General features: G+C 41.4%; 1 protein-coding gene across 28 annotated transcripts in view; it reads right to left on the reverse strand.

Moving 5' to 3' along the window:
* KCNMA1 (potassium calcium-activated channel subfamily M alpha 1) overlaps positions 1 to 26,757 on the reverse strand; it is a 729,891-nt gene that overhangs the window by 11,221 nt on the left and 691,913 nt on the right. For all 28 annotated transcript variants that reach the window (XM_047701854.1, XM_047701853.1, XM_047701852.1 and 25 more), the window contains 4 exons: positions 24,431 to 24,561; positions 4,467 to 4,661; positions 2,552 to 2,670; positions 527 to 751 (listed from right to left, as the gene is read on the reverse strand). In XM_047701854.1, the coding sequence (XP_047557810.1) occupies positions 527 to 751; positions 2,552 to 2,670; positions 4,467 to 4,661; positions 24,431 to 24,561 (670 nt within the window). The remainder of the gene's footprint in view (positions 1 to 526; positions 752 to 2,551; positions 2,671 to 4,466; positions 4,662 to 24,430; positions 24,562 to 26,757) is intronic.

A 26,757-nucleotide genomic window follows, 5' to 3' on the forward strand; every position in this document is an offset into this window, starting at 1 on the left:
CTCGTTTCAAATAAATGTGTATGTATATATTACTGCATGGGTATTACAAAAAAAAAAAAAAAAAAAGGAAGGAAGGGAAACAAAACAAAATCAAAACCCGAAGCACCCTGATAATCCTGGTAAATCAGAACAAACTTTTCTTCTACGTTGACTAAGCTTGCTTTGCATAAGTGACATCGATCACAGTGGCTCTCCTCTACTCTGCGAACCGTTTCCTGCAGTGAGCTGTTTATGTCTGGAGCACGCCTTTCGGTTATTTCTCCCCTAGAATCATAAATAACTTTTGGTCCTTCTGCTTATTTGCTGTTGTGATCAAGGGTTTTATGGTGGTGAAATAAAAATGACAACCACATGCACACTATCATACATATGCAAATATGTGTAAAAAAAAAAAAGGGGGGGGGACTACAGGGGAAAAGGGGGAAAGTTACTGTTGGAAACACCCACTGGGGAAATGAGTGGCAGATACAGTTGCACACACGGTGGCAGTGGCTACACATATCAGAGGCGCTCTTCCTGCACGTACTTCTGTTTGTCTCGGGACTCCCGGGACTTGGGTCGGTTCTGTCGGTTTGCCGTGGACGGGATGGAGTGCACGGAGGAACTCTTCTTGCTGGAGGACTGGGACGAGTGGGAGGAATGGGAGAGGCTGGCCCGGGACTGGCCGGCGTTGTGGTCGAACTGCATCAAGCAGAAGATCAGGTCTGTCGGCACGAGCTCGAACTCGTACGGGGGGTTGGTGATGACATACCTGCACGGGAGAGCAGAGGGGTCAGGGCACGCGGATAACTGGGTGCATAGTTCACCCCCCCCTCTGTACCAAGAGGCTCCTCGGGTCTTGAAGAGCATCTGGAGGATGGGCTTCTAGCTGGTCCAAGGCCTTCAACATTGTCTTCCAAGCTGAACTAAACCTTCCTCTCTTTGGCTCGGGGCGGGAGGCCCACACGAGGTCTGGCAGAGATGCTGAATTAGTGCCTATGACGGGAGAACCAAACGGTGCTTCCTACGGTCCACGTGCCCCTTCCAGTTCAATATCAAGTTCAAGTCTGATTCTGAGTGGCCCAAATGCACTGCAGCTTTTGTTCCAGACACACACACGCAGGATCAAAAAAAAAATTTACTGTTTCCTCTATAGTAGTACACCTCGAAGTGGATCCTCAAGCCGGACATACCAGGAGTCTCACTTCTGGCTATATACTATAATCTCTATACGTTAAAAAAATTATCTATCTTTTCAATCCAGAGCAATTAAATCAGAGAAATCAGAATATTTTTAAAAAGTTCCCCTGGTGATTTTTTTTTTTAAGATTTTATTTATTTGTCAGAGAGAGGGAGAGCGAGAAAGTGAGCACAAGGCAGGCAGAGGGAGAAGCAGGCTCCCTGCTGAGCAAGGAGCCTGATGTGGGACTCCATCCCAGGATGCTGGGATCATGACCTGAGCCGAAGGCAGCTGCTTAACCAACTGAGCCACCCAGGCGTCCCACCCCTGGTGATTCTTTTTTTTTTTTTTTAATTTTAATTATTTATTTGACAGACAGAGATCACAAGTAGGCAGAGAGGCAGGCAGAGAGAGAGGGGGAAGCAGGCTCCCTGCTGAGCAGAGAGCTGGATGTGAGGCTCGATCCCAAGACCCTGAGATCATGACCTGAGCCGAAGGCAGAGGCGTTAACCCACTGAGCCACCCAGGCGCCCCACCCCTGGTGATTCTAATGTGCAAGCAAAGCTGAAAAATACTCCTCTTACAGCGTTGTTTCTGGAGGTGTAATATACAGACACACTGAGTTTGGTAATTCTATGACATACTTTTAATTTAGGATCACTGTGAATTTATTTTAATGCAATTTAAAGAATATAAAGAATATAAAGAAAATATAAAGAATTAAATATATAGAACATACAAACTGTTATATTTTTCTGCTTAAATTGATAATACATAATTTTCTTGAAATAAATACATAACAGTTTAAAAAGTCCGTTAAGGGGCGCCTGGGTGGCTCAGTGGGTTGAAGCCTCTGCCTTCGGCTCAGGTCATGATCGCAGGGTCCTGGGATCAAGCGAGCCCTGCATCAGGCTCTCTGCTCAGCAGGGAGCCTGCTTCCTCCTCTCTCTCTCTCTGCCTACTTGTAATCTCTGTCTGTCAAATAAATAAAATCTTTTTAAAAAACAAAAAGTCCATTAAAAATATAGTCAGTAAAAATACAGGAATCTAAGATATGGCAGAGGAACCATCTAGCTTAAACACTAGCAATATGAAATATCTATTAGGGACCAACAGAATGATCCCAGTAGCTGGAGTTTAGAGGAGATGCTCCTATTCAGGAACTAACCTATAAAACTTGATTTCTTCCCACAATATCTTTACATCTGCTATGAGTGATTAAAGAAAAAACCTCCCATAACCTTCAAACTCAGTGTTGGATGTAATGTGTGCAGAGTCAGTTTCGTACTGAGAGCACGTACACAAGTATGCACTGTCGTCATTGTGGGGGACAAGAGAAGGTATTTCTGTCTCTGCATTTGGGTTGGGAGAGCAGAGTGGAAATATACTCACCTCTTCGTGCATTGGCTGGGGGTGCTGAGGTGAGCATCTCTCAGCCGGTAAATTCCAAAACAAAGCATATTATACGTTTTCAGAGCTTTGCAGAACAGATCACCATAACAACCACCATCCTGGGAGACAAGAAAAGAACAGAGAGAAACGTTTTTATTTGTCTGAAAGCAGAAGTCCAGGGGGAACAGACCCTTTTCATGAAAGCTCATGTTGGTGTCTCCTGAATTGGAGGGTCTGTCCCAAGGGACCAAGGCTAAAGAAGTCATTGTGATTAACAGCTTACATCTAACACTGGTCATTTTTACAGATCAGATAATGATGGGGTTCTCCGCCAGTTCTCTCCAGTTTTCCATCTGTAGCAATGAGAGCCCTGAAGAGAGTGTGCCTCTCCCTCATTTGAAGTGAGGGTATAAAGCCTGAAGGTCTCAGATGTATGTTTGGCTGGGAAGAACCCAGCTCTTCGAAATGGTGATTATGTTTAGCCCCGGCTCAGCTGTAATCACTGTGATCTGACCGTGTTGTCAAAACGGCTCGAGTGATAATTAAAATCACTGCAAGGAGAAAAGACCCCACCAGGTACTATGGTGACAGACTCTTTCAGGGAAAGGACTGTGTGAAAAGCACAATTTACAGACCTCAGAGATGGCACTGGTGGTAGAGAATGTGTTTCCCCAGGAGGCAGGGAGCTGCAGGCTGTATAAGTGGGATTCACAGTCCTAATCAGTTCACGGTCACCTTCCAAGGGTCTGGGGCCTGATGTGGAATGTGAAAGCAAACCCACTCACTTGGAAATACTGGCTTCATGCAGCCAGGTGGCTTTAGGTGGGTATCGGAACAGGAAGGGCCCTGAAGAATGACTTCTCTGGGAATAAAGTGGCTGCCTTTTTCCTCCTTGTCATTGGAATTTCCACATGGCCATCGTATGACAGAACACAAATGGGGCCAAATCTTACCATTATTTAAAGTCTTTACCTTCCAACGTTCATCAGTAAGTCAATGACAGATCCCAGTCTAACATAGGTCCTTGCCCATAACCACACCAAAATAGGGTGCAAGTCAGCATCAGGGTTTCAGAAGAAATAAAGAAGGTGACCCTTTCCCTGGGTAACACTATCATTGAGCAATAAATACATTTGTTCCCAAGACTTGTGGCTCCACCCCTTGAACACATCCATGGAGGTGGAATAAGGCTGAGAGTCATGGTCAAGATTGCAGACTTTGGCCAGAGTATGTGAACCCAGTGGGTGCGTGGGGCCTATAGGACCACAGGTACTGGTCATCCCCTCTGCGGCAGGTTAGGCGTGGAGGAGAGTGACTTGGTCCAGCCTCAGAAATACGAAGACCCAGGTCCAAAATTAGAGCCATTAAAGGATCCATATGAGATACTGTTTGTTTGGCCAATGGCTCCAGGTGCATGTTGGTGTTTTAAAAACTTCCAAGCCCTGAGTCATACCCAGATACAAACACTTTGAATCCTGGGAACTGGGCATGGCCATCGGTGGTTTCTAAAAGTTCCTCATGGCCTAGCAATGTGCCTTTGGGGTGCAGCAGCCCTGAGGTATGTAAGACCCTGTGGAAAGGGGCTCCCGGCCTTGGCCACATGCTGGAACCACCAGCCAGGATTTTTGGTTCAGATCCCTCATGGGTCCAATCCTCTCTCTCTGAGCCTCAGTCTCCTTAGAGTGTCTGATGATAGAAACTATGTCAAAGGATTGCTGTGAGAATAAAAACGAATAACTGTATGTAAAGCACAAGGCCTGCTAGCCAGTAAACCGTAAACATAGCCTTGTAATTATTTACCATAGAAACCAGAAAAGGCAGGTGCCTAGCTCCTCACTCTCTGGCACCCCATTCACTCAGCCCAAGTTATATTCCCAGTCAGTGGGCTCAAGGAACCTCTACATCATGAACTCACCCCCAAGTCTGCAAAGGGTCCATCCAGCAGCGCTAACTGGGCCACACGGCAGCGGTCCCTGTTGGCCAGCGTCTGGGGGGTGCTGTAGCCCCCTCGAAGTGCATTCTCCTCAGCAATCAGAGCCTCAAGCTCGGGCGTGGCTCCCCCGGTCACAAGGGTCCGGATCAGAGTCAGGATATTGTCATTGAAGTATGTCTGGGGAGAGAGTTGTGGGGAGAAAGTCCTTTAAGCAAACACCCTAACGTCACAACAACAGACATCCAAATTACAACTTTTCTTGGTATCGCTTGTTTAAAGTTCTGGCCTGTCTCTTCAAATAATTTTATGTGGGAAGTGAAAAGACAGCAGCCTCCAATTATTCCATTCTTTTCTCTCCTACATGGTTCTGCCAGGAGAGCCTGACTTTTAAAAACCACTTCAGGGAACTTTCATTAAAGGGCTGAAATCTAAATGGTTCCTGTTTACCGTGATTGGTGTGACTAGGGATGCAAATGCTGCTTCCTCTCTTCAAGTCCCACAGGTCTGCTAAGGGACTTTGGATTTATGACACAAAATGCAGCCTGCCCAGGCGCTGTCCCAAGTACAACTACCTCTGAGGTCCTGTCACCTTATGCCAGGAAGTAGCCTTCCCCAGCAGTGGCAAAACTGCTTCCTGTGTTGGAAAGAGATGCCAAGAGCATCACGGAGGCCACACGTTCTACAATACTACGTACTTTGATAATAATCTAACCCAGAAATCTCTATCGATTAAATATGCCAGAAAAATTATGAGGAGGAGGATGCCCTGGTGTGTGCACTTTTTTTTTTTAAAGTCATCTCAATAATCTGAGGTAAATATAGCACATTACAGAAGTTTCCCTCAATTGTACATTTGTCTCACATCTGAAACATAACAGGTCTGTCAGGAACAAAACAATGGGAGTTTAAAAAAATGAATAGGGTGTCAAATAAAAGAGCTCAAAAAGACATTCGTCATCCAGACTAATTTGAGAAAAATCTCAAGTAAGGGTCTGCATCCATTTTTCATGGTAAGAAGAAATCAAGCAGGTGAAATGAATTCAAACCAGAGTTTGCCTGTGGCTTCTGACGGCATACGGACCTTTGGGAGTGGGTTAGGAAAGACAGCTACATTTCACCTCTGCGATTTCTCAGACACTTGACCTGGCAAAATGTAGTGGGAAATAAACCAGATAAGGATGGGTTCTCTTGCTGGGGGGCCATCACTGGTTCTCTGTCTTGGAGGAGGTTGACTAACCAGTTCTAGGCTTTGATATTCTCAACTGCAAAATTAGCACAGTCATTAAGATCAAGTTCATATGCAAATTATTCCAGGAGGACCTCTGAGTTCAGATGATAGCTGTTCCACAGGCCGGTTCACTTTCCTCATTGAAATACTTGAAAAACCTAAAACCCGCAGAGCAGAGTGATAGCCAATTCCAACAGCAAAGAAGACTAGGAATGTTACTCAGGAGTCAGCTGAGGAGAACGCATATCTCCTCCACCAGAGCTCAGATGTGCCCTGGGGCACAGCAACAGGACAAGGACTAGCACAGGGGGAACTGTTGCTGTCTGGGTCAAGGGAAAAGAGTCAGGCGATGGGTTTAACGCTGGCTTCACGTCTTAGCCACTGTGTGACCATGGAAAGTTGTCATTTTTGTGCCTCAGTTTCATGATCTGTAAAATGTATGAACAGAGTGGTTATAAGGCCGATAGAACTAATACACGTGAGGCACGTTGAATAGTGCTTGGTGCCCAAGCAGCACTGATAAATACTTACGACCTGACAGCAGGGACTCTGGAGCTTTGCTCTGTGAGAAGACTTGTCAGCTCATCCTTGGCCCTCCTTTCATTTACATTTGGGGTGAGGGATGGGCAAACTAAGGCCATGTATTTCATCCTTGAACCTGTACTTCTCAATCTGCTTCCATTTGAAGACCCTGTTTGGGCTCAGGAATGACACAGCAAAGGCACCAGGGCCCTGCGTCATGGGATGCGACAGTAGTAATGGGAAGAGCCATCAGAGGTGTGTTCTAGTGGAGGTGGCCTTGGGGCACACCCACAAGCATTTCCAAAATTTTCAGAGGTAAATCCTCTTCCATTACAGTCATAACATCGGTAGAAGCAGGAGACCCCTCCTTAACACTGTGGCATGATAAATGTGTGAGTGCTGGGCATGGAACTTTGACAAGGGCCTTTGCACTCTAATTACCCCTTTAGATCAAGACCAAGAGGAGGAATTTATCAGCTTGCAAAGGGGGCGACAGAATATTCATGACCTTGTATACCGAACTCTGTTTCTTTGGTAGAGAGAAATTTAAAAAGCCAGTATAAATATTTTTTAAAGGGAACCACAGTATTTAAGATATAAAAGAAAAACATCATTTTGACTGATTAAATGGTTGCTGGAAGAAGTAAAAGAAAAAAAAGCATCCATTTTAGAATTCAATTTTTAAAAATATAGTTTCTATAAGAAGTAAAAGATGAGATTATAAGAAAGCAGACTTCATATAACTTACCCAATTATTTTTATGTAAGATATTTAAATTAAAATGGATGTGATTAGAGATAATTAAAAGAATCCAATATTCTTTCGTGACAAAAACATTCAATAAACTAGGAGTAAAAGGGAATTTCTTCAACCTGATAAGGGACATGTGTCAAAAACCCAAAGTTAGCAGCAGACTTATTGGTGAAAAACTGGATGCTTTCCCCTCAGAATCAGGATCAATACAAGGAAGTCAGCTCTAACCACTTCTATTCAGCACAGCACTGGGAGCTCTAGCCAAGGCTAGAAAGAAATGAGGTAACCATATCAGAAAGAAAGAGGTAAAACTATCCCAGTTTACAGAGAATATGATGTTATATATAGAAAATTCTAAGGTATCTCTTAAAATTCAATTATAGATAATAAATGTGTTCAGCAAGTTTGCAGGTACAAAGTCAATATACAAAAAATAATTTGTATATCTATACACTTGCAATGAATACAAGAATAAAATTAAGAAATTCTATTTATAATAGCATCACAAAGAATAAATACTTAGGAATAAACTTAACCAAGGAAGTGCAAGATTGGTACACTGAAAACTATAAAATATTGTTGAAACACATTTTAAAAAATCTAAATAATGGAAAGGCATCCCATATTTATGGATTGGAAATCTTAAAATTATTAAGATAGTATTCCCCCCCACAATTTACAGATTCAGTACAATCTCTGTCAAAACACCCAAAACCATTTTTATAGAGATGGAAAAGCTGAGTCTAAAATTTATATGAGAGGCACCTGGGTGGCTCAATTGGTTAAGCATCTGCCTTTGACTCAGGTCATGATCCCAGGGTCCTGGAATCAAGCCCTGCATTGGGCTCCCTGCTCAGTGGAGAGTCTACTTCTCCTCTCCCTCTGTCTCTTGCCTCGCTTGTGCTTTCTCTCTCAAATAAATAAAATCTTTAAAAACAAAAAAAGAGTAAAATTCATATAAAATTGTAAGCACTCCAAGTAACCAATCTAAAAGAGATACAGTTGAAGGACTCACACTTCCTGATTTCAAAACACACACACTACTACTATAATCAAAAGAGTATAGTATTGACATAAGGACAGACATGGGACTGAAATGAGAGTCCGGAAAGAAGCTCATATGCTTTTGCTCAATTGATTTCAACAAGGGTACCAAGACCATTCCATGGGGAAAGAACATAGTCTCTTAAACAAATGGTGCTACAATTCTTGGGCTTCCATATTCAGAAGAATAAAGTTTAACCCCTACCTCACACCATATATAAAAATTAATTCAAAATGGATCAAAGACCTAAATGTAAGAGCTAAAACTATGAAACACTTAGAAGAAAACATAAGGTAAATTGTCATAAACTTTGATTTGAAAATGAATTCTTGAATATGACACTCAAAGCACAGGCAACCTCCTCAAAAAAGATCAATTCAACTTCAAAGTTAAAAATTTTTGTGCATCAAAGTACACTATCCACAAAGTGAAAAAAAAAAACAACCTTACAGACTGAGAGAAAATATTTGTAAATCATATTTCTGATACAGTATCCAGAATATATATATATATAAGATTACATATATAAAATCTTCTATCCAAACAACATAAAGACATATAACCCAATTTTAAAAATGGACAAAAGACTTAAACATTTATCAAGAAAGATAAATGAAAAGATGCTCAACATCACTAGTTATCAGGAAAATGGAAATCAAAACCACAAGAGATACAACTTTACAACCACTAGGGTGGCTATAATCAAAAAGACATAATAAGAGTTGGTGAGGATGTAGAGAAAGTGCAGCCCTGACATTTCACTCTGCTGGTGGGAATATAAAATGATACTACCACTTCAAGAAATAGTTCAGCAGTTCCTCATATGGTTAAACAGAGTTATATAACCCAGCAATTCTACTTCTATATATACACCCAAAAGAAATTTAAAAAATATGTTCATATGAAAACCTGTATACATGTTTATAGCAACATTATTCATAACAGCCAAAAATGGAAATAGTCTAGATGTCTATCACCTAATGTATGCATAAATAAAGTGTGTTGTATCTGTGCATGAATATTATTCAGTTTTATGAATGTTATTCATACAATAAAAATTTACGAAGTACTAACACCTTGGAAACGTTAAGTGAAAGAAGTCAGTCACAAAAGACTACATATTGTATGATCCATTTATAAGTAATGTCTAGAAGAAGCAAATCTATAAAGATAGGTAGTACATTAAGTACCAAGCTTAGGGCTTGGTTGGGAGGGGGAAGAGTTTAGTGGGGGATGCTTCAGGATATGGAGGCGTATTTTGAAGCAATGAAAAAATGTTCTAAAATTGTGGTGATGGTTGTACATATTTGTAATTACACTAAAATCACAGAATTGTACATTTTAAATGGGAGCATTGCATGATTATTAATTATATCTCAATGAAGGTGTTAAAAGAGAAATAGTTAAAAAGATAACTAAACTTACAATGGCCAGATTTTTATCCATTAAGAATAATTAATAATACTGTATTGTAACACTGAAAAATTTAAGTAGGTAGATCTCATGTGAAGTATTCTTACCAAAACAACAGTGAAAAAGAAGCACTATGCTGTAGAACTAAAAATCACAGACACAAAATCAATGATGTGGAAGTAAGACTAAGAAGTTGGCTGAAACTACATAGAGAAATGTGTAGAGAGGTTTCTTTGCTTTTCTTTCTTTTCTTTGTTTCTTTCTTTTTTTTATGAGAATTCTGGTAGATATTGAAGAAAGACAACAGAAGACAAATTGATAAATAGCAAGTGTTCACAAAAGCTAACACTGTATACAAAATTCGAGCAGGTCAAAATGAGTAAGCAAGGGGCTCCTGGGTGGCTCAGTGGGTTAAGCCTCTGCCCTTGGCTCAGGTCATGATCCCAGTGTCCTGGGATCGAGCCCCGCTTTGGGCTCTCTGCTTGGTGGGGAGCCTGCTTCCCTCTCTCTCTCTGCCTGCCTCTCTGCCTACTTGTGACCTCTCTCTGTCAAATAAATAAAATCTTAAAAAAAAAAAAATGAGTAAGCAAGCAAGAAAACAAATGAACACAACCTGTCCTGAGCTGAAGAATGAACTGAGGATGCGGATTGAAATGGCTCACCAAGTGAATGTGGCCATCACTTAAATCTGTAACAGGTGAATATTTAAATTTAAAATATTACATGAAGAAAAAAGGTGACGTAACACAATGCTGTAAGGAAGAAAAAAAATGTTCACAATCAGGTTAGCCAGAGACTTCTTTGAAAACTTAAGAATGATACCAACTGAGTTTTATTTATTTATTTATTTATTTAAGATTTTTATTTATTTATTTATTGAGAGAAAGGCAGTGAGAGAGAGCATGAGCGAGGAGAAAGTCAGAGGGAGAAGCAGACTCCCCGTGGACCTGGGAGCCCGATGCGGGACTCGATCCAGGGACTCCGGGATCATGACCTGAGCCGAAGGCAGTCGTCCAACCAACTGAGCCACCCAGGCGTCCCACCAACTGAGTTTTAAAAGGATACATTTTTTCCAAGAATTCTACATGCAGCTAAATCATCAATACTTTGAGAAGGCAATCGAAATATTTTTAAAAAAAGTATTTTTGAACCTCAAACTGTCTAAGCATTTATTGATGTACTTCATTAAAAAAAATGTTCAGGGGGCACCTGGGTGGCTCGGTGGGTTCATCCTCTGCTCAGTGGGCTAAAGCCTCTGCCTTCGGCTCAGGTCATGACCTCAGGGTCCTGGGATCGAGCCCCGCGTCGGGCTCTCTGCTCAGCAGGGAGCCTGCTTCCCTCTCTCTCTGCCTGCCTATCTGCCTACTTGTGATCTCTCTCTGTCAAATAAATAAATAAAATTAAATTAAAAAAAATGTTCAGGAACAAAAATCATCATCCTTCAAGATTTGAAACTTCTAGAAATTAAAAAAATGAGCAAATTTGGTTTAAAAATACTGACAAAATATATTGAAACATGGAATTTAAGAAATGATGGTATGTTTTATTACTAAATGCAAATGTCAAAGATAGTTCTTGAAAGAAAAAATGACAAAATTATTTGTTAATATGGTAATATTAATTTATTTTCAGAAGTCAGAAACATGAGGTAGGAGAGAGGAGGGAGGATATAAAGGAAGAATCAGAGCTAGATTTTTCTAGATAATAGTGCTTAGAAAATATACTTTCAAACATATTTATAAAATGTCTGGTAACCACTAGAATCAAAAATAGAATATAGATAGTTTACACATCACTAGAGAAAGTATTCGTACAAAAATATAGTCTATATACCCAAAGCTGGATTATAAAAGACACAATTATAGAAGCATGTATAAAGCATAAGGCAAAATTATAGCATTATATTTTAATAACTAAACATAAATGAGCTAAGGGATTTGATTTAATTGCAAAGGTTCTCAGATTTATTCGAAAGCCAAAATGAAAATCAAACTCTGATATTTTCAGAGAGAAATAGGAAAAAGCAAAACAAGACAAAGAAAACTATTTTAAGGGGAAAATTTTAAATGTTACATTAAGCAAGTTAGCTTTGTATTGATAGTTAAAACTTACAATAAAGATATAACCTACTTATTCACAGAATAATATAACTGAAATATAGAAGGTAAAACTAATTAACAATTAGAGTAAAATAAATGTGGACTGAGGGTGATATGTAAAATATCACTGTGTTTCTAGCTTTCATAGCTCAAACAGACCAAACTATGAGAAAATTAAGGGTATAATAAAAGCAATTTAGTAGATTTGTGCTAAACTTTGCAATATTTTTAGATAGCTTCCAAACAGTAATTACAAAAAAGCGATCAACAGCTCAAAGTATAAAATCTCAATATATACAGTGAAGTATAAGCTGCAGAGTCTACATTTAGAAAATTAAGATAATAGAAATAAAAGTAAATACCCCAACCTCTCCAAATTCAAAAGAAAAGTATTCTAACATGTAAATATAGTTCAAGATGGAAATCAAAACTTAGAATATAGAGTATTTAACAATTAACTATTTGAAAATGGCATATAAGAATGTCATGGATTAAGGCCAAAGTTACAGAAACAAATTCAGAGCTTGAAATGATTTTATTATTAAGTGCAAAAGAATTATAATAAATAATGCTAAGTATTAAAAGAACTTCTATTGTCCTTTTTATCTTCAAAAAGCAGAAGGATGAAATAATAAAGCATCAATTAATGAAATCACAAGAGGATATTTATTAAATTGATAAATACAAAAAATCTTTGAAAAAATAAACAAGGCTATGACAAATATAACTAAAAAAAAAAAAGGAAATTAGAAATAAGAAAGAGAACATAGTGTCATATAGGTTTAAGAATTAATACTCCTAGGGCGCCTGGATGGCTCAGTGGGTTAAAGCCTCTGCCTTCAGTTCAGGTCATGATCTTGGGGTCCTGGGATCGAGCCCTACATCCGGCTCTCTGCTCATTGGGGATCCTGCTTCCCCCTCTCTCTCTGCCTGCCTCTCTGCCTGCTTGTGATCTCTCTCTCTCTCGCTCTGTCAAATAAATAAATAAAATCTTTTAAAAAAATAAAAGAATTAGCACTCCTATCCTAGAAGCTCTCTTTAGTATCATAGCTCTTGGTCACGTCTAAGACCAGCTACTGTTGTTCAAGGGGAAGCAAAATAATGATCATCCACAGATAGAGGAGATTATTAGGAAAAAAAATAAAAAGGAATACCATGTTCCTTAACATGTTAATTGGATGTTATAATGTTATATTTTTTCCAGTAAAATTTCAAGTCTGATATATGGCTATTAATAGAGTCAACTGGACTTATTTATTTATTTAGAGTGTGTGTGTGTGTCGGGGGAAGGGGTGGCAAAGGGGCAGAGAGAATCTACACAGGCTCCATGCGGGGCTCTGTCTCAGGACCCTGAGATCATGACCTGAGCCAAAATCAAGAGTCGGGAGGCTTCCCCAACTAAGCAACCCAGACACCCCTTGACTGGACTTTCTACAAACTTGATACAACTGTGCTAAATTTCCTCTAGAAAGAGTTTATGAAATTGTCCTCCTAGTGATGATAATATTAAATATTTCATAAATTAACATTGTAGACAACAATGTAGACAACAGTAAAAATGAGAAGATCCATCAACCAGAATAGATTACTAAGAAAAACAGTCTAATAGTTCTATGTACAAACACAGGAGTTGGCAAATCTGCCCCTTGGACCAAATCCAACCTGCCACCTGTTTTCTTAAATAAAGTTTTATTGGGACCCAGACATACCCATTTGTTTACAAATGGGCTTTGGGGCTATAATGACAGAAGTCAAGTACTTTCAGTGGAGTCTGTATGGCTCTCAAAAACCTAAAATATTCACCACCCAGTCCTTTACAAAAAAAGTTTGCTGGGGGCCTCTGGGTGGCTCAGAGGGTTAAAGCCTCTGCCTTTGGCTCAGGTCATGATCCCAGGGTCCTGGGATCGAGCCCCACATCAGGCTCTCTCCTTGGCATGGAGCCTGCTTCCTCCTCTCTCTCTCTGCCTGCCTCTCTGCCTGCTTGTGATCTCTGTCTGTCGAAAAAATAAATAAAATATTAAAAAAAAAAGTTTGCTGATCTGTTCTTTAATATGATAAGGAAAGCATCATACACCATAGGAAAAAAATGTTTTTTCAAGAAATGATTTAGGGGTAACTGGCTATCTGGAAAAAATTCTTCAACAATATGGTAATTATTAAATAAATCATGATATGCTTATATTACTTACATTGTCCAGATATTATGTTTTCAGAGAATATTTGATGGCACAGTAACAATTATATGATGTGATAGTAAAATACGCAAAAAGGCAAGATCCAAATAAACAACATGACATAAAAGTCATGTTAAAAGAGCAGACCTCAACTGATAACAGGTTTATTCATGTAAAAATAGTTGTACTTAGTACCCCAAAATTCTACTTGGTGACTAAGTCTTGGTGATAGAATTCTGATTGAGTTTAATTTCTCCTATAATTTTACTTATTTTATCTATTTTGACTGTGAAAATATATTTACATTAAATTCCTAAAAAAGGAAATGAAATTTATGTGACTCAGTAGCAAAAAACCATGAAAAAATCCTCTTCAAAATGGGCAAAGAAACTGAATAGACATTTTTCCAAAGAAAACATACAAATAGCCAACAGGTACATGGAAAGGTGCTCAACTTCCCCAACCATCAGAGAAACACACATCAAAACCACAATGAGATATCACCTCACCACTGCTAGAATGACTGTTGTCAAAAAGGCAAGAAATAATATATGTTGATGAGGATGAGGAGAAAAGGAAAGTCCTGGGCGCTGAGGTTGTGAACGTAATTTGGTGCAGCCACTATAGAAAACAGTATGACTGTTTCTCAAAAAATTACAAATAGAACTACCATATGATCCAGCAATTCCCCTTGGATGCAGACTCAGTAGCTCAAAGATAACAGCTGCACTCCCACATTTGCTACACACTTTTTAAAATAGCCAAGACATCCAAACAACCTAAGTGTCCACTGACAGATGAGTGGATAAAGAAAATGGTATAAGAGAATATTACCCAACCAGAAAAAGAGAGAAATCCTGCCATTTGCAACAATATGGATGAATCCTGAGAACATTAAATTAAGTGAAATAAGTCCAAGAGAGAAATCTGAATATTGTATAATCTCACTTACACGTGGAACCTGAAAAAAAAAAACGTGATCTCACAGAAACGAGAGAACAGATTGGTGGTTGCCCAGGGCTGGACATGGGGAGTAGGGGAAACAGGTGAAGATGGTCAAAGGATACAAGTTTCCAATTAGATGAATTCCATTCAGAATAAAGAAAATGTGGTGTGTACACACACACACACACACACACACACACACACACACACACAGGAATATTATGCAGCCATCAAAAGGAACAAAATCTTGCCATTTGTAACGACATGGATGGAACCAGAGGGTATTATACTAAGCGAAATAAGTCAATCAGAGAAAGACAATTATCATACGATATCACTGATATGAGGAATTTGAGAAATAAGACAGAGTATCATAGGGGAAGGGAGGGAAAAATGAAACAAGATGGAACCAGAGAGAAAAACCATAAGAGACTCTTAATCTTAGGAAACAAACTGAGGGTTGCTGGGGGGCGGGGGTCGGGACAGATTGGGTAGCTGGGTGATGGACATTGGGGAGGGTATGTGCTATGGAGAATGCTGTGAATTGTGTAAGACTGATGAGTCACAGACCTGTACCCCTGAAGCAAATAATACATTATATGTTAATTAAAAAAAAGATAAATTCCAGTCATTGCATAATATGATTAAGTTCTAGGTATGTAATGTATAGCAGGGTGAATGAAGTTAACAATACTGTATTGTATATTTAAAAGCTGGTAAGAGATAAGAGAGTAGATTAGAGGGGCGCCTGGGTGGCTCAGTGGGTTAAGCCACTGCCTTCGGCTCAGGTCATGATCTCAGGGTCCTGGGATCGAGCCCCGCATCGGGCTCTCTGCTCAGTGGGGAGTCTGCTTCCCTCTCTCTCTCTGCCTGCCTCTCTGCCTACTTGTGATCTCTCTCTGTCAAATAAATAAATAAAATCTTTAAAAAAAAAAGAGAGTAGATTAGATTTTAGATTAGAGAGTAGAGTAGATTTTAAAAGTACACACACACACACACACACACACACAAATATAGATCAATGTGAGGTGATAAATGTGGAGGTGATAACCCTATTGTGGTAATCACTTCTCAATATATATGTATATCAAGTCGTTACACTATATACCTTAAATGTACATAGTGTTATAAGTCCATTATATCTCAATAAAACTAGGCCAAAGAAAGGAAGAAAATGTTACAAAAAAGTTAAAGGCAAAAAAGTTAAAGCCAAAAATAACCTGATAAAGATATAGCTGAATATTGAACTGATCTCAGGATACCTGATAGTTCTCTTGTTCGGCAGGCACTTTTAAAGCATAAAAACTATAGAATAATTCACCAAAAAAAATACGCATTTACACGATTACATACAAATTAGAAGTTTATATACTTCAAAAATTACCATAAACACAATTAAAGGGCCTCCTAAAGAAAATGATAATTAGTGCCCGCTGGAGCATGCAGGATGGGATTTACACACCTGTGATGGCAGTAGGAATTAATAGGAGGTAACCCAGCCGTCTGCATCAAGAGCTTGGGAAAGTGTTCCTATTGGTTAAAATCCAGTGAGTTTGTCTCAAGATAATAACTTGTTTCTTATTCAAAGATTATGTACAAATAAAATTCATCACAGGGTTAATTATTGTTAAAACAAAAAAAAGTTAAAGTGAAATTTCTCACAATAGGTAGATAATGATTAAAGAGGTTCTGGGATATCCATAGTTTAGAGTCTCAGGAAGCCCTATGGAGGCATTGCAAGTCATGATACCCAAAAATAGGACATGATTAAATGTTCTGGATAAAATACTAAGCATTACAAGAAAAGGGGGGAAAAACAAGATATAAAATGGGGTGAATCTTATTTATCCATCGGGGAGAAAATATACTAAAATATTAATCATGCTTATCTTTGGGTATTGGAACTATGGTTCATTTAAATGTTTTTCTTTATATATTTCGGTGCTTTCAAAATATCCCCTACTGGACATGAATAACTTTTCTAATGAAAACAGTGATTTCTAAACAAAAAACACTGTAAGTTCTGCTTTGCAATGATGAGTCAAGACAATCAACACGAAAGGTTATTGTTTTGCCAAATTTCAAGGATTTGGCCTTAACATGTTTCCCCTTCTGTGTTGAAATCAGTTACACTGTAACAACAGACATTTTGATCAATCAGTCGCTGATATATGTTGAGCATCTACTAATCCCTAGGTCTTGGTTTGGCTTGAGATCGTATTCTATTCTAAGAGTGTGTCATGCTCAAAATTTCCCATCAATGGGTATAATTTCAGGGTGGGTCACAGGGTTCCATGGGCGCCTGAACAGCCCTGAAACCACTCATAACACTGAGCACAGATTTCAACCCTCCAGCCTGTATCCTAGATCTTCCTCCTTGATTCTCCCATGCAGGCATCAAGGAGCAGCTCTGTGGGCAGCAATATCTGCTACGACAGAGAATAATGATGTCTGTCTGTCTGTCTGCAGAGCACTCCTGCCCCGATTTGGTTGCCTCAGTATTCAGCTGCAGAGAAGTACTTTGGATATTTCATGTCGGTGTGTTCTGACTGTGCATCTAGGTTTCTTTGGATCTGAGTAACTCAGTGCAAAAACAACGCTTTTCTTGAAAAAGAGTATCTAGTTGGTCTAAATGGAAGGCACAGATTTCTTCATACGTTGACTGGTCAGCAGCTAAGCAGCCAATCCAGAGCTTTCTGCATAGAAAGTGGCTGTTTCAGTACCACGTGGCAAAGAGATGCTAGTCCCTCAAATGCCAATTATTACAGACAATTCCCATGGAGAACGTGCTGGTTAGAACAAACTTCTGTACAACTCACCTGACCCAGAGGGTGTCATTCCTTTCTAGATTAACAGAAACACTAGAACTGAAGAAACACAAACTTCTGAAGGGCAGATTGTAATACAGAAGTGTGATCTTCTGTAGTGTGAGCTATCCATGTAGTCTAAGGAATGGGGGAGTCCCTCTTCCCACTACCAAGGTTGGGATTCCACCCCTAGTCAGGGAAGAGTTTCTTCCCAATAAGACGATACGGCACCCCTTGTAATGTGTACCGTCCTCAGAATTCAGCCAGTATGGTTTTCAATCCCTGATTTGCCATTCAACACCTAACGCAGAACAATAGGAAAGTGGCCTGAATTTGCTCTGCCTCCAGTTTCTCATCCATGTGACAGGGACACAGAAACCCCAGCACAAGCCAGTTTCCAGCATAGTGTTAAATGAGATACTTTGTGCGGGGCGCCTGGGTGGTTCAGTGGGTTAAAGCCTCTGCCTTCAGCTCAGGTCATGATCTCAGGGTCCTGGGATCGAGCCCTGCATCGGGCTCTCTGCTTAGCGGGGAGCCTGCTTCCCGCCCCCCCCCCCCCCACGTCTCTACCTGCTTCTCTGCCTGTGATCTCTGTCAAATAAATAAATAAAATCTTTTTTTAAAAAATGAGATACTTTATGTAACTCTGAAGGCACAACAAATAATAAATGGTAGCTTAGAAAAGTTAACAACCAGCTAGCAAGGCAACCCATTTGGAAAATGCCCTCTCCCTGTGTTTCTGTGTTGTCATTTCTCCTATCAGAGAGCTGGCCCAGATCCCACGCATGGCCTGCTTGGCTGCTGAACTTTGACGTTTCTCAGATCCCTTAAGCAGACGGAGTAACAGGCATGGAGGAAGCCGGGAATGCTGGGCAGAGGACCTGACTGCACGGGAAATCTGAGCCCGCAGTGCCACCTAGCCTGCTCTGAGGACACCCCTCTGTGCCCGTGTTTCTAACACCCTGGTGCATCTCCCTCTTTTTATTTTTTTAAAGTATAATTACCAGAGCTTATGTTTCACAGTTAATGCTGTCAAGCCTTTTAAACTAATTGGTCTTTTATAGAAAATTTAACTGAAAATTAACACATCTTTTAATAACATTGCCTTAACTTTAATGGCACTTTGCCTTTCGTTTATAATTGCTCTAAAATTGTCATTTTCCATGCCATAGCTGCCATTTTTTAGATTTGCTAGTTTTCATGGTGTAGATTTTTATTTTTAGTATTTTTCTCTCATGAGGGATGAGAACGATTTGTTGGGTTTTTTTTTTTGTTTTTCCCCCAATCCCGGGCCTGCCTGGACTGATGTGACAGGTGGTACCTTCTGGGTGCACGAGAGCACCCTTCCATTTGCCACATGGACACTGGTGCTAGCTCCTCAGCCTCCATGGGCAGTCCCCTCCCGTCGTGAGCAGAAAAAATAGGTTCTTGAGTGGAGTCTAAGGAAAAGGATCAGGGAGGAGTCTTGTTTATACAACATGGCACCCAATAGCTTGGGCTGATGGAGAACTTGGTCCGTTCCCTAACACCCTCCTGGGGTTCAGCCAAAACCCAAGTACAATTAAGAGAGCAAAGCATTTGGGCCCATCTTCCAGATGGCCACATTCTTCCGTCTTACCGACATAAGCTCAGTTATTTCTGGCAAACAGACACCACCTCTGATATCAGAGAATACAGAAACATAAGACATATGTGTGTGTGAGTACATACACATATGCTTATATATGTACACGCAAACATATAATAAATCTACTTCTTTGTAGTTACATTTGATCTGAAGAAATACTTGTCTACTCTGTGAAAGATTTTCATCTGCGTTTGTCCTTATCTGATTATCCCAACATGATAAGGCACTGTTAACATCATTCCTTTTAACAGTTGGACCCAACTAAGTCCCAGACTGTAGAAAAGACATGCACGGGCTGCTGGTGGATTGGGACTGGAACCTCTACGTCCGAATTCCTGGGCCAGTGCCACACTGTTTCTCCTCTAAGTCCTTGCCTTTTTTATACTAATTCATTAAACATGCAAATACCCACCCTGGGTATTGGTGAACTGGGCAAAGCAAAGACACGCCTGGCCCAAAATGCTCATATTGAAGTTTTCCTTGGACTCCTGGGTGATTCATTGTGTGTGGGGGGGGGTGTCCCAAAAAAGGTGAGGGTTCAAAGAAAATGGACGTCATGTGCTCATCCTCCTGACTCCAAGGACAGGCACAGGGCCGGAAGCCCAAGGATGCTGTCTAACCACAGTCATTCAGGCTTACAAAATTAGAAGCCGGGGGCCTATAAGTCCGGTTCTGTGGGAGGCACAGGCGGGGGGCAGTGGGATGAGTGAAGCAGGCCTGGGAGAGTTCAGCAGGGAACAGTGTGGGCTGTAGTGAAAGGACACATAGCTCAGCTCTAGCCAATTGGTGTTTTGTGGGTATCTGGAAATCTGCTTTGTGACTCCAATCAAAATAAGTTGGAAATCCATATATTTAAGTGTAATCTTGTGATTTTAAAATATTGGCAACAAATTGCACTTAAAAGGGGAAAACTTCAGGAAATGCAGAATTTGTCTGCAACGTGCCATTTTGGGACTTCTATGAGAGACCATTCCTTAGAAACCAGATATCAATCCAGGTCCTCATGCCAGTATATTGTGCTGTTTCTCTTCCTTTCTTCTCTCAAAATGAGTGCACAAGGATGGAGTGTGGGTTAGGAAAATAATTGGGCGTTACTTCAGGAGTCAACTCGTTGACGGGTTTGCCCTTCCAGCCAGCACACACAGGAAGCAGTGACCTCAGGAGGATCCTGGCGGTATCCAAACAAAGATGACTGAAGGGTTGAACCCTGACTTAGAACTTGACCGGGACGTGGTCTTTTGTTCTCAGAACACTCACAGTGTGGACGATAGCTCTGCCTGTCTGACTGCTCCTTGCTTGTCCCTTCCCTGAATCTACTGTGTTCCAAGCACAGCAGCCTTCAACAACTCCCTCTGAGCCCCAGAGTCAGCTCAGCACCACTGTTCAGCTTTGTCCCAATCTTTTGGCCTTGTAATGCTCATCACGCTGGCCCCCAGGTGCTCTCTTCTGACCTTTCAGTGTCAGCTTCCAGGTTTTCAGTTGAGACAACTTTTCTCTGACCACTGCAGCTACCCAGGTCTCCACACCCATTCAAATGATTTCACATTCTTCAGAACAGTTTTGCCCATCTGATATTATTCATTTACTACTAGCAATGGTAGCTATCATTCCTGATTTACATAATCATTTACATAACTATTGCCCACTAGAATGAAAGTTCCAACAATCCGAGGGTGGGGTCTTCCTCTTTCTTCTCCACTGCTAAATCCCCAGGATCTGAATAGTGCCTGGCATTTAGTTAAGTGCTCAGTAAAGGCAGTGATCAATAATAATTCATACAATATCCAGATAGTCGTGTGCGACACATGGCACTAATCACTTTACAGCCTTAACTCATTTAATTATCTCTACAATTCTATGAGTTAGGTGCTATTATTATCCCCATTTGAAAGATGATAAAACTGAGGCACAGAGAGGGCATGTTTATACTGCCACTAAATGCCAGTGCTGGGATCTGCATCCAGGCAGGCTAGTCTTGGTTCATGACTTTTCTTCTGTCCAGGTAGAGCTCAAATTGGGGCTGCGGGGTGAGGCAGGGAGGTGGTGTCTGTCGCAAAGAAGTCTGAACACTTGAGCTCCAGTTCCAGCTCTAAATCCAGAGAGGCTTCCTTTCATCTTCTCCGTGTGTGTGTGAGCAGCAAGCTGGTACCACTCTGAAAAATACATGGCTTAGTCGTAAGCCTCTTCCTGGAGGCAGATACCCACAAGCATAATTATTCCCCCCGATCATGTGTTCCTGCCGTTGATGAGCCACGAGGCCATGTCTGCAGCATCACTGGCTGCTCAGGGACGCCTGTGACGAACCAAAATGTTATTCTTTTAACCAATGAAGCAGTAAGCAGCAGGAGTTGAGTTATGGAGGACAACCTTCAGAGGATGTTTAGACACATGATTAAGTGGCGATTTGGGGGGCTGGAGAAAGGAGATCATGGACATCCAAAGAGGTGTGCCTGTGCGGACGTCGCAGCGTTGCTTGTAAGCGGATGCCTGGGCTGGAAGCTTACCTCCGGCTCCCGCTGTTTGGAGGAGTCTCAGTTTATCAGTTTACAACCCTGCCCACGTTTTCAGTTCCTTCTAGTTACTGTCTTGGCTCTTGACTGATCTCCTGGTTTTTCAGAAATTAGGGTTGGGGCGGAATGCAAAGAAACCACAGCTAACGTTTCCATCAGGAGGCCGGGATTCAACGAGGTCTGCTGAACCAGGCCCAGTCAAGACATCGCTATGGAACTTGTTCCTCCAGACAAGGAAAACTAGGCATGGACCCATTGGACGGGCGTTTTGACTAATGGTCACTGTCTGTGCATCAGTTAAACACGTCTTGTTTCAGGTTGATTCGCATTATTGTCTGAAAGATCAGACACTGTGGCTGAAGTGCCTTGCGCAGTTCTGGGCCCTCCATGAATGAAGCAGACGGTGACGGCAATGGCCGATACTAGATTCCTGATACTCTTCTCTCCCAGGCTGGAGTTCAGAAGGAATGCTGTGGGCAGCCCCATGACATCCATACCTGCCTTCGCCCGCTCTCTCCCGGAGACTCTCGTTTGCATTTCAAAGATTAGAGATGGCTTTTTAAACATTTCAGACCAACCCACTTTGATTTCTCATCTGGAGTTTCCAAGAACCGACTCCCCGGTGGTGCTATAGACAAGAGCACAATAACAGCCTAGATCAGAGCTGCACCCCACCCCCCTGCACCCCTTGGCCACTCAGTGCCCCTTTGGTTGTGTAGGGGTGAAGTTCTTCGCTGCTTAAAATCCATTTTATGGGCTTATTGGTATGAGGGGCTGGCTACGTGGGTGTGGCCTGCACAGTCACCCATGGGCCATGCGCAGAAGGGCCCCTCACTTGGCTCTGCAGTCATCATTTTGAAATTCTTAATAATGTATGAAAGAGTGGCTTTGCAGATTATATGGCTGCGCGGACTATCCTGCATGTCTGATACACAGAAACATAACTGTGTAAGTTTGGGTTTTATAAAATGTTAATAGAGCATTTTGGAGCTCTTGAAAAAAAAAAAGCCACTGTATATAATTCAATCATCTTTTAGTGAGACCAGTCTTCTGTAATCTCTCTCATTAGGATCAGGAGTAAAATGAAATTTCTAAAGAGACGAATTACAGAAATCCGTTTGAAACAGAAGACCAGTACAGACAATCTGGCACTGTATGAGATCACCCTGTAGCTTTCATCATTCCTTCTGGCTTGCTTAAGGAGTTTGCCCAGACTGAGCCCAACATCACTAGCAGATAGAGAGGTTAGGCCCAGAACCACTGGGCCATCAGAAAGAAATCGCAAGTCCTGGGAAACTAAGAGTGCCTTCTCTGGTGATCCTTTTTCTCTCCTTCTTGGCTTTGGAAAGCGAAGGTCTGGCATGACGCCTAGTCAGCCTTAATTCAGATGAATATTGTTTCATAATTATTTCTAGATCCATAATTCTAATTTTTAAAATAAGATATGCTTGCAGTTGGACCACATTCAGGAATATAGAATAACCTAAATTAGTCTTAAAAAGCTTTATGTTTTTTTCTTTCCTCAAATAGAGGTTCTTCTGGGATTAGCTTTAATGAATAGAGAAGAATAATGCATAATTAGCATATCGGTTGTTTAACACATTCAGGAGAATAGCCTTCTTAAGCACTTTAAGAAATGTATGTGTATAAAAACTCTCTGAGCTATGTTTATGGTTTTAATGTGTTCAATAAAACTCTTCTTCATGGATTCCTCAAAGGTCAGTTTTTATCCAGCTTATGTCTGTATTTTCATGAATTGCGAATTTGAGAATTCCAAAATAAAGAGGCTTTTCTCTATAATAAATCAAGACACTCAGTGGGAACACTTCACAATCCCCACTTATAACCCATCCTAGTGTCTGCTTTTGCCTTTTGCAGTTCAAGAGAGCTCCACAAACTGGAGCCTACTTGTTAATTGTTAGTTGTTTTTGGTCTCAAAAGTGAAAAAACAATGCCTTATTTGGTGCATATCAATTTATAAAAGAAGCCAGTGATGCTTTTGATCCCTCAGCCAGCCTACCCTCCTGTATTTGCTACTACTTCATTCCTTCCCTGCAGCAGGGAACTGGCCAAGCCTGACTCTCATGCATCGTCCTCTCCCAGGGCTTACATATCAATGACCGGCAATGACCTAGGAGTCACCCTTGACACTTCATCCTGTTCCATCCTCTGCCCATATTCAACCTATCCTCAAGCCCTGTCAATCTTCCTGACCAAAACCACTCGAGTACCCATCTCCCTCCAGCTCTGCCAGCTCTATCCTCATCCAAACTTTGATAGTTCCATATTCTGATTTCCTGCCGCCATCTTGCCTCCAGAGCCATCCTCCACACACCAGTCAAGACAATCCTCTTAAAACATAAACCTGATCACACCGACTTGCCAGCTTAAAATCATCTTTCAGGGCCTCCTCATTGATCTTAAGAAAAAAGCCAAAGCCATGAAAATGGGTTTCTTGGTCTTATAGGTCCAAACTTGCCTCATCCTCTCCTCTCCCTCTCTCACTGTGGCCCAGCTACAAAGGCTTTCTTTGGCTTCCTTAAATTGTCAGCTTCCTTCACCACTAGGACTTTGCATTTGCTTTCCTTCTGTGTGTGTGGGGGGGGGGTCTCTTCCCCATAAAATCTCCCTTATCTTCCTCACACTTCCAAGAATTCATAATCAAACGTTTATCTCTACAATGGTCTGGCAAATGTTGGTATGCCCTTCTAGATCACCATCACTTTGTGTGGTCATGCTCTCCCCTGGAGCTCCAGCTCTAGTCCCAGGCTGTTGACGTTGGAGGCTGGAGGTGATCCTCTCCCATATCCCACACCCACTCACCGCACTCATGAGCGAGTCCAGGACGCTGACTGCAAATGCTGTCCCACATGCAAACGGCTGCGTGAGATACAGTTCTGTGTCGGGGTCATCATCATCATCTTGGTCCAAAAACTGAACGTTAGTATCGTTCACTAGAAAAAGTGTGAAATGAGAATTAGCTCAAAAGACCACACACACACACACACACACACACACACACACACACAAACACACAAACACTGAAGCCAGGAAGAGAGCAGGCTACTGATTTAACAACACTGAAGTCACTGGAAAGGAGAGAAAAGCATGGGAGAAGCTGTCGATGAATCTTGGGGTGGGAGCCGGTGGACTCAATTGACTGCTCCTGTGTGATTGTTCAAGCTTCCCAGGCCTGGAGAGCCAGTGAGTTCAAGCAGCCTTGCTCCACAGCAGACCACCGGAGAATGGCTGAACAGTGCTGGTCAGTCCTTTGGTATAGTTTTAGAATCATGACCGAAAAACACCCTGAGGTGTTTTTCGGTCACTAGGTCCTTTGAGAGATGGATGTATTTCAAGGATGAGTAGCCATGAGTAGCCATGCTGGGATGCTAAGTTTAGCCACAGGAAAAGAAAGCAACTTATTGAGACCAAAGAGCAGTAGACTAGGAGCACAGCAAAGGCAAAAAGCAAGGAATTCACCTGCAGGCAGGACCTACAGCCTGCCTGGGGTTGGCCCAGGGAGGGTCAGGTGTCCCTAGCCCTGAATCCAGGCCCATGCCAACAGGCCCTGTTGGACAGAACAGTGACCCCAGCTGGGACGGGTCCCTGGCTGTCTCTGGCTGCTTGCTGACAAGGACTTGCTGTGCATTCCGAGCTGCATGGGGACGCCCACGTTCTCCCTTTCCCCTTCTACACAGTTCAATCTTTTAGATGCTGCAGCTCTAGGAGAAGCAGCATTTGATGCTGTAGTTCATTTCCATCTGAGGATTCCTCAAGGACTCCTCCGGCAGGCACGTGTAGACTGATTGGCTGTGTCACTAGATGTCTTTAACTTATTAAAAATTAAGTGACAAATTAATTTCCATTCCCATCTTAGCTTCAGAAATTATCAGTTTTGCAGAGCAAGTAATAGGGAAGAAAGTGTGTGGTGGGGGAGGAGATGAGCACTTGTGATTTCTGGATAATTATGGCACTTTTAGGAAAAGAATAGATGAGGTTTCCTTCTTCTGATTCCTTTCTAAATGTATCAGTAGTGAATTCTCTTTCCTAGAGTTATTGTTTTAATTTTTTATTTCCTGAGCATAACTTTTTGGATAAGTTTGTTTTTTTTTTTTTCAACCTTTGCTTGTTTATTGTATAAGGCAGAATAAATGATAATAGGATATCAGGCTAGGCATGGAATTAGTTTTAAATGACACCATCTTGTTTCCCTAGAGAAAAATTTTAATGGGGGAACATCTTTGCTCAGCAACACTTGAATTACAGGCTGGTGGGTAAAAGTACAAAATGCAGGATCAGACAAGCTTACTTTAAACCCAGCCTCTGTACTAACTCTGTACAAGTGATGCATTTTATCATTCTGGACCTTAGTTTCTCTCTCTGTAAAGTGGGAGAAATACTAGCAGCACTCATGAGACTGTCAGGAGGCTCCTAGGAGATTGTACTTGGTGAGCCTGGCCCAGGACCTTGATAAGCATTAGTTTATCTCAAGATTGCCTTTCTGATTAAATGCTCTGTCTACCCTACTATGTTTGGAAAATTCCCAGCTTCCCTCCGCCTCTCTCAGAAGCAAGTAAGGCCTTGCTCGGGGATCCTATAGAGTCAAATGGTGGCTTTTCCTCTCCTCCCTCCATTTACCACTTTGTGAATCAGAAAATGTAAACTCTGGACAATATGCAGAGAAGCATGGTTTTAATTACTTGGGATAGCCAAGGATGGTGTGTGTATCGACACTCTGAAAGAGGTAGGGTCTGTTCTCTCTTTTCAAGAGCACGTGGAAGGGCTGGTAGTGTACTTGGAGGGGAAGTGGTCACTGGAAGGGAGAGGTGACTAGACTGTCAGCGAGCCAGGTATCTCGGTCACTGGGATGCAGGAACCAGGATTCCATGAAAATCCTGGGCCTAGTTCTGGGAGCGTCTCAGAGGGAAATCAGTGTTACCCAAAGCCTACTTCACAGAACAGTAATTATGTGGTGCTAACAGGTGATTTTTAAAACTCCCCCCGCACCCAAAATGTTTTATGGTCATAGAGGACTGGAAACCAGGTTAAGTAGCTTTAACAAATGTCCTTCTTGTGGAATGTCTAGAAGCTTCTGGCCCACTATCATCAATTGAAACTCTCCAGGTGGATGAAGACTAGAATATACTACA

This window comes from Lutra lutra, chromosome 14, assembly GCF_902655055.1.
Source record: "Lutra lutra chromosome 14, mLutLut1.2, whole genome shotgun sequence".
NCBI lineage: Eukaryota > Metazoa > Chordata > Mammalia > Carnivora > Mustelidae > Lutra > Lutra lutra.